Source organism: Astatotilapia calliptera, chromosome 22 (genome assembly GCF_900246225.1).
Source record: "Astatotilapia calliptera chromosome 22, fAstCal1.2, whole genome shotgun sequence".
NCBI classification, from domain to species: Eukaryota; Metazoa; Chordata; class Actinopteri; order Cichliformes; family Cichlidae; genus Astatotilapia; species Astatotilapia calliptera.
The window spans coordinates 10,787,399-10,795,740 of NC_039322.1; the positions used below are offsets into that span (position 1 = coordinate 10,787,399).

General features: G+C 38.4%; 1 protein-coding gene across 2 annotated transcripts; it reads left to right on the forward strand.

The window, feature by feature from the left end:
- Positions 1 to 391: 391 nt before the first annotated feature.
- LOC113015281 (sperm acrosome membrane-associated protein 4-like) lies at positions 392 to 4,105 on the forward strand. 2 transcript variants are annotated; one of them, XM_026157235.1, is made up of 3 exons: positions 392 to 535; positions 3,133 to 3,243; positions 3,615 to 4,105. In XM_026157235.1, exons 1-3 carry the CDS (start codon positions 484 to 486, stop codon positions 3,827 to 3,829), a joined length of 378 nt encoding a protein of 125 aa, XP_026013020.1. In that variant the 5' UTR covers positions 392 to 483; the 3' UTR covers positions 3,830 to 4,105. The 2 variants fall into 2 exon arrangements, with proteins under 2 accessions (XP_026013020.1, XP_026013021.1); XM_026157236.1 differs by lacking the exon at positions 392 to 535 and adding an exon at positions 2,801 to 2,821.
- The last annotated feature ends 4,237 nt before the right edge of the window (positions 4,106 to 8,342 follow it).

An 8,342-nucleotide genomic window follows, 5' to 3' on the forward strand; every position in this document is an offset into this window, starting at 1 on the left:
ATTGGAGGAGTGATGACTTGGGCTTGTTTTGCAGCCACAGTACTGAACACCTCATGCTCGTGCACTGCTTCTGAAATTTGCCTTAGTTTATAATCTATAAATAATGACATGGTGTAATATGTCATGTGTTGTTCTTCATCTCAGAATTGAAAATCATTTAATATATTTAAATCAAGACCTGATAAAGATCAGATAACGTTTTTTTATTATGGGCTGATACATAAACCCTACAGTAAATAATAGGTTTACTTTAATCTTACTTTCTCTTATACATATTCATCTAGCAACACTCATGTCACTCCTTGCAAACTTTATCAGTCCAGTTGACGTGTATTTCTGATACAACTCCCCCAGTGAACAAAGATATGACTGCATTGTTCGTCAAAGCAGATTTCCCACAGCTGCCGTAACAGTGAGTTCGTAGAAAAATAAAATAAAAGTTATCTTTCTGGTATTTTCACCTGCACTTCTGGAAACATCAAGATGAAAACTTTACTGTGGAGTTGTGCAGCAGTAATGACTCTGTTTGTTACAGGTAGGAGGTTTTTTTGCTTGCTTTTCTTTCTGCTTGGACTCAAATACTACTGGTTATTTTCAGAGATACTTTAAAATGTGTATATCCTGTCTTGGGAAAAACTGAAAATATGTATAAATATAAATACCTTGAACAAGTGATTTAATTTTTTACGACTTCAAATCAACAATCGAGAATATTGTTCAGTGTTTCTGAAGGGTCTGATTTCATAACCCCAAAACGTTTTTACTCGACTGTTAAAAAGTTTTACACTGCTGTTCTTCCAAATTGTTATTAGAATATCCTTAAAAGAACCAAGGTAAGTGATAATAGGGTTTTATCTGGCTCAGCTCGGGCTTTTTGGAGGGTGTCTAGGCCCCTAAGCAGTGCTGACCCATGTATAGGTAAGGCAAAGAGTCTGCATATTCCTATTTAATAGAAGCCTGTGCAGTTTCCTGTTGTTTCTGACCATCTGATAAACAAAAGTGTATTTTAAACTTGAGCAGAAATGGCTAAAGGACCATTAAGCTCATGCCACAACCCTCCATTCATAATGCCTAAGGATCACTGCTACTACTTTGTTCAGACTAACATCTGATATGGTCTTCACCGAAATTGTAGAATTCACAGGCAGTAATCTGTGAATTGTGGTAAAACGACTAATGAGTTTGATGGAAAATAAACTTTTTCATGGGTCAAGAAACAGATTAACCTGCAGCATCCATGAAGCCATAGAAAAAGGGTTTGGATCTTACAGTGAGTGATCCAGTGGCTCTGTTATGGTGTAGAGCCACTTGTATTTCTCAAATGTTTCATGAGCTGAAGAAGTTCACCCCTTTCGCAACCTACAACAATTTTTTATGGGTTATTAACAATTTTTTTAAAAGAATTGAGCGGAGTTGTAGCTAAAGTTAAATGAAGGTCAGCACGATAGCATCAGCAAACTCTATGCTGTGTATTTGCCCTTGTTTCCATGCCTGTGATTCAACCATAGGTCAGGGACTGCTCCCTTAAAGTAAAGGGCCACTAAAAATTCATACAGACATGTTAAAAGTGATCACCTTTATCCTATCATAAAAATTTTCTATTCTAATGCAGCCACTTTCTTTTAAGATAACAAAGCATGCATAGAGCTCTTAGAATCAAGAATCAATGCCTCAAAATACCAAAGCTGTTCTAGCATGATGTAATGGTCCAGCACCTCCCATAAAATAAGGTTTGTCATTTTCTCATGATGTCTGTCACCTGTTTGTAATGAAAACTATTCACAACAATTGCAGTGTTGTTAAAACCATGTAAATGTTTCCCCAGAATCACAATGAGGGCATTTAGTGCTGCTCGAAGTCATTCTGAATACTGAGAAAATGCAGGTAGAAGGACTGGTTTGTTAAGAGTTTGTCAGAAAGATGAAAGGCAAAACATTTGGGGAAAAACGATCTAGGAGGTAGATTGCAGATGACGAATAGTCGCCAAACTTAAACCCTTGACCTTTGTCATGAATTTGTGACAAAGGTGAAAGCAAAGAAATCTACTTGTGAAACAGAGTTGGAATGGACCTCCCTAATTCCACTGTAGAAAGGATGTCAGAGGATGTCACAGGTCGCAAGTGTTAGCAGGGCTAATGCAGAGAGAGACACACAAACCATATATACACACACACACACACACACACACACACACACACACACACACACACACACACACACACATATATATACCGTATTTTCCGCACTATAAGGTGCACTTAATATCCTTCAATTTTCTCAAAAATCAACAGCGCGCCTTATGTATTATTGTGCTTACTGACTTCGAACCGATTTTATGTGGTACACGGTGCTCAAAAATATTTCAAAAAATGTTTTAGTATGACTTTGGTAAGCTTCGAAGCCGCACTGCTTGATGGCTTGTCAGAGCATTACGGCTACCGTAGTCGGGAGCCTCACAAAGTAATCTGGGTCCAAAACTCCGTCCAAAACACTGTGGCATCACTGAGAGTTAAAAACTGTCTAAATTCTTTCACCTTTAATAAATTGATCAATTGTGGGGTTACTTAAGTTGGACTAGCTGCTAGCTTGGACTAGCTAGCTGTGTATAATGATGTGCTACGTGATCGCTAGCGACAGAGCTATGTTACACAGCTAACTTTTTTCACTCATCAAGGGTTAAACTTCAGTCATGAAAAAAACTGGGATAATCTATCCACAATACGAGGTCAGTCAACAGCAACAACATGGGAATAGAGTAGCTGCAAGAGAATTCAACATTAATGAATCAATGGTACGGAAGTGGAGGAAGCAAGAGGAATGAGTTGAGTAAAATTTGACTTCTCTGACTGTTTTGTTTCGCTTAGTGCGCCTTATAATCCCATGCGCTTCATGGTCCGAAAAACATGGTATGTAGCTTGAATTGCTTTCTTATATAAACAGCCTGTTAACCTTGGCAGGTTAAAAAACAACTTCTGCTTGTGTACTTTGTGATAAAGGAGGTTCCTATTTTGATAAAATTGTAATTAAATGGAGTCAGATATTTGACACAGCTGATTAAAACACTTTCTGATACTTTCCAGCACCTTTTTTATTTACAGTTGCTTTTTTTGGTTATTGTTTTCTTTCCCACAGTTGAATCTCTCACCTGTGAGACGTGTGATTTTAAGATCCTTGGCTACTGCATGCACACTGATCCTGTAAATTGCACAGGATCTCAGACTAACTGCTTCACTGGAGTTGCAAGTAAGAGAAATACCCAGAACTTTCTGTGGCACAGCTACAGAGGAACTATGAAGAAAATTACATTTTGATTTCTCACAACAGTGATAAGACTTTCCACTGAATTTGTTCACTGTGTCAAAAAGCAGTTCAGACTTTTTGTCAAAGTTTCCAGCGTAGGGACATAAATCTTTTTATATTTCATTTCTTTAACATGTGCTACAAAAAACACATTTTAACATGTAATCCAAAAAAAATGTTTTACAAGCTTCAAAATATTTTATGTTAAAGTATTAAAAAGAATACATCTTAAAAACATTGAAAACATTGAATAACCTAAAACAAGCCAAAACGAGATAAACAAGTCAAACATGGACTGTCCTTTCCTCTCTCAGAGTTTACGATCAGCCTGTTGAACATCTATGAACGTGGCTGTATAGAACCAGCCGAGTGCAGAAACGAGACGGGCTCCATCTTGTATGTGAACTACACCGTCACCAGGACCTGCTGCAGCACCGACCTGTGCAATGGGGCCACCTTCATCCAGCCTGGCTTCACTGCAGCTCTGTGTGCTGCCCTGCTAGCAGTTTGGAGCCAGTTGGGTTTTTAAAGATGACGAGAAGACACAACAGAGTGTTGCTTTGAGTTTCCATTTCATAATAATTCACTTTCAAAACGTTCAATTAAAAAAAATGAGTTAAACAATATCTCTAACATGTAAGTGTCAGTGTGATGATGTAATGTGCTTAATAATCTAAACTATAGGTTTTTCTATGCAATTCTACAGTTTGATACAGTTTCAAGCCAAAATATAACAACCAGATGCATTATATTACTTGAATTGCTTTTTAATTACTTTTTAAAGCTGATTTAAAGGAAAATAAATTCTTACGCTGATTATCCATCTATTTGCTTCCACTTGTCCAATTCAGGGTCTGACTTTCTTAGAATAAACAGTTTTGTTGTAGAAAAAGAACATGACATGGGTCAAATTTAGTTTCTTTTTAATTTGGATTAAAAATTCATGACTTCTTAAGTACAATAAAGTAAAGTGCTGAAAAACAGAGTCAACGATTTTAGCTATTAAAATCTATTTCTCACTCCTGAAGTCTTTAACAAAAAGCTCTCCATGTTGATAAATTTGGTATGCCAAAAATGATAAAGACAGAATTTTCACGAAACACTGATGTGATAACTTGAAATATCCCTTTACCACAAATGCTGCATATCACTTGTTGATCATGACATTATTAGTCATGATAAACAAGTGCTGGAGGGAGTGTCAAACAGCTGGTCAGTAGTCCAGTTAATCCTATGACATGGGGTGTGTCCACATATTTTCATGCTTTTTATTTCCATGGTTACTACTAACTACAATACTGCTGAACTCGACATGTGAGCTACATTAATTTCCCATATATGACAGTTCACAAGCCTCCATAAGTTCTCAGTTGATTTTAATTATCTTTAGTTTGTACAGTAGAGCCATCAGTGGTAACAGGTTTGACACTTTCCTTCTGTACTTCACATATCAGCATGAAGAGCTACTACATTACTGATGTTCTGGTTTCTATAACAGACTTTAAGCATTGATATCATGGTATATAAATTCAGTGAGAACAGCGTGTCAGTTGTGATGTCATTGATGTACAGAAACCAACGTGGATTTTTTTTAAAATCTGGTTTCTGATAATCTGGGAAAAAGCTGTATCATATCACAGGACTCACGTTGATCCCAAGTCCATTGTCTAGCTCTGGTTCCTTCTGTTTCAAAATTGTAATATATGATAGTCTTCATTAGCTCATTTTAATTTTCTTAATTAAATATAGTTCAGTTAAATGCACTGGATGATAGGGGATAGTTCCAGAAATGTTCAGAGAATGATGCCGTCAGTATTATAAGCATCTACATTCCATAAGAACTGAGTCACTGATCTTAAGACACAGTCACATCACAAAGCCATAGAAAGGTCACTGCATTATTTGTTGCTTTTAACAAGCATAACTAACCGCAAGGTCTGCAAAACAAGTTCTTTGAAAGCAATCAAATGAAGCCAAACCTTGTACTGTCAGGCTGGGAGCGTCTTTTGTTGCATTTTATATTGCCTATTTTTTTAAGTGTTCAGCATGTGACATACTCTGCCAAACCTTACTAAGGTTATAGAACTGTACAAAGGAGGGTGACTGCACTCTGTTGCCCTCCAGTGTCATGCCTGCAGTTTTGTTTTTTATTGTGAGCATAAATCTTAATCCTTCCTGTCATTCTCATCATTTAGAATGCCATATTCCATATTTTCCTATAGTTTTAGTGTTATATGTGTCCATTTCTGTCCCATAGTCCACCTAGCTCAGTCGGAAGTGCATAAGATGCTTTAACTCACTGTCATGGGTTTCAGCCCCATGTTGGGTGATGGGTGTCTGACAAGCAACAACTCTGATGAAAGCGGCTCTGCAGGTAGGTAAAAGCACCCTGCTGCTTGTCAAAGCATTCTGCTGAGTCTGTCAGTCCAATCCAGAAAAGGTCTTCAGCTTCTTCCGATTTTTAAAAAGAATACCTGCTCCTCTCTGCTGTCTGTTTTCACCAGGTCTCCTCCTTTTATCCTACATTGTCTTCTGCTCTCTTCTCAGGATGATTTTCTGGTGGACAAATAATAGCACGTAATAGCACGTTGCTCCCAGCCTTCTTCACACGTATAACATTGTTTATCTTTGAAGAGATAACAACTAAGTCTGCAGTTGGGTACGGGGGAAAAAAATCACTGTTGTGATTGCTGGGATTTGGGTACAACAGGAGGCTCCTTCTGTCCTGTAGCTACAGTCAATCAGGCCATCAGTTTGTTTTTAATCATCAGAGGATGTGAATGTTTTAAAGTCAAAGTTCATAACTTACTCGTTTATGTATAGTTGTTGACATACAGGCTGCACTTTTATTTTGATCATGTATACATGTGTATGTATGATTACAGAAGTCCATTTAGCAAAGAAAAGAAAAAATGCTAAACAAAAGCAAGAAAAATTCATTTCAACATTGCTTCACCTGTTATGATTCAGTTACATATTGAAAAGGAGTGGCAAGAAGTACACACTTATTTAAATGGCCTGCATTTGTAAAGCACTTTACTCTGTCCCTAAGGACCCCAAAGCGCTTTACACTACATTCAGTCATTCACACACACATTGGCAATAGCAAGCTACGTTGTAGCCACAGCTGCCCTGGGGCTCACTGACAGAGGTGAGGCTGCCGGACACTGGCACCACCGGGCCCTCTGACCACCACCGGTAGGCAAACATGGGGTTAGTATCTTGCCCGAAGATATTTGGCATGCAGCCAGGAGGCAGCCGGGGATCAAACCACCGACCTTCTGATTAGTGGCTGACCTGCTTTGCCACCTGAGCTACAGCCACTATTTAATCGCACCCCTTCGCCATACATAATATAATCTGCAGTAATAATAATGAACATATTTCTAATCTAATCCATACACCACATAAAGTACAAATTATTATGTCATTATGTCTTGTGATTCCATAACCCCGCCTCCACACAACAAACCCAACACCTCCAGGTCTGCAATAGCCAATTGCACAATCCAAAAAGCATGAATAAAACTTCATCCTTTTCCCTTCCTCTATAACTCATGAAGATCATATCTTTATAACTCTTTTTTTCTTTCTTTATGCTTTGTGTTTGGACATTGCTTCAACTCCATACTCAAACTGTTCCACAGCTTCACTCCACGCATAGAAATTCTTTTATTAGTTATCTCTAAACTGTATGTAATTCTTTTAGTTCCCTACCCTGCCTTCTCACAAGCTTTTGTTATTGATTTGAGGAGACTTCACATTTAATGGGGTCATCTTATCTTGGAATAGCTTTGTTTACAACAAAGAGGAAGACACCTACCAACCCAGTTAACAGCATTACAGCACAATCATCTGTTGCCTTGGGAAGTTCCCCATATTTTCCTCCAGTGGACTGTCATTTTGTTGTTAGCGCCACACATCTTGGGGCTTGAACCCACAATCCTGAGATTAGGAATCTCATGCTCCGCTAACTGAGCTAGCTGGGCTGTTCCTGTTTTTGACTTTGATACTAAGTGAAATCTAAAGCAAAGAAGATGCTGCAACAAAAGCTTCTATGTGGTCTCTTTGGTTGTTAGCAGATTGTAATACAGTCTGCAAACACTTCCTGATTAAAAAAGTGAATCGGTGAATCAGTAGTTATATGCACTACAGTTGTATATATACAATTAAGTTAAATTACAAAATTGCATTGACTGACAGCACAAAAAATAAGAGCCTTTTGTATGGGCTATAGATGCACTGCTGCTGCTCAGCTGGATCAGGTGAAAAAGCATCTCTTTTCCACCTGAACTCTTAATTTCAGGTTTGTAAATTCAAGACCCATACTGGGATCTGTAAGAGTCTTGTCCCAAAACAGAATAAGAGAGTGAGGGTGCTGGCCTCCAGAAGGCTGTGGGGACAGATAAACTTGCTAGCATATGCCCAGTTGAAGTCCAGCCTGTTTGGTGCAGAGTGACATGCTTTAAAGACGAAAGTGACACAGAACTGCATTGTTTTACTTCACAATAATATTGTAGGGTCTCCACCTTACTATTTAAAGCACCTTAAGGTCACTGTCGTTCACATTGCTGGTCCCTGCTATTTGGACAGTCTCCAGAAAGAGGATTTTGAAGCCCTCTTTGGACACTATAAACCCGTATTGTGTGACGGGTTTATAGTGTCCAAAAGGAGGCATGCGTTCAAATCCCACTTCTCGAAAGGCAATTTGTAATTTAAGTTATTTAAATTAAAGACTGCAAACTCCCCACCCCCCCTCTCTCTGTAAATGTCTTGGATTTGGGGTTTTTTGAGGTATCATGTTCACAAGATTTTCAGAAAAGGTAGCAAAAAAGATGCTACACCGTAAACTTTAATGATTGCTACCAGTTTGCCAAGGGTGTCTCTAAGGGTAACAGCAACACCCTCTCAACCTTTTACAGCTTAGGGGTAAAAACTATAGGCAACTTTGGCAATCTGGTGCCAATTCTGACATCCAGGTCTAGGTTGTGTCAGTTGCAGAATACCACCAAACAGAAAGTTGCAACGCTTTCAACAAAAAC

What these genes read in the sequence shown, in the direction of transcription:
- LOC113015281 (XM_026157235.1), top strand. Translation starts at nt 484, where the DNA reads ATGAAAACTTTACTGTGGAGTTGTGCAGCAGTAATGACTCTGTTTGTT. An exon ending in AATGACTCTGTTTGTTACAG is followed by an intron (nt 536 to 3,132) that starts GTAGGAGGTTTT and finishes TCTTTCCCACAG; the next exon opens with TTGAATCTCTCACCTGTGAG. An exon ending in CTGCTTCACTGGAGTTGCAA is followed by an intron (nt 3,244 to 3,614) that starts GTAAGAGAAATA and finishes TTCCTCTCTCAG; the next exon opens with AGTTTACGATCAGCCTGTTG.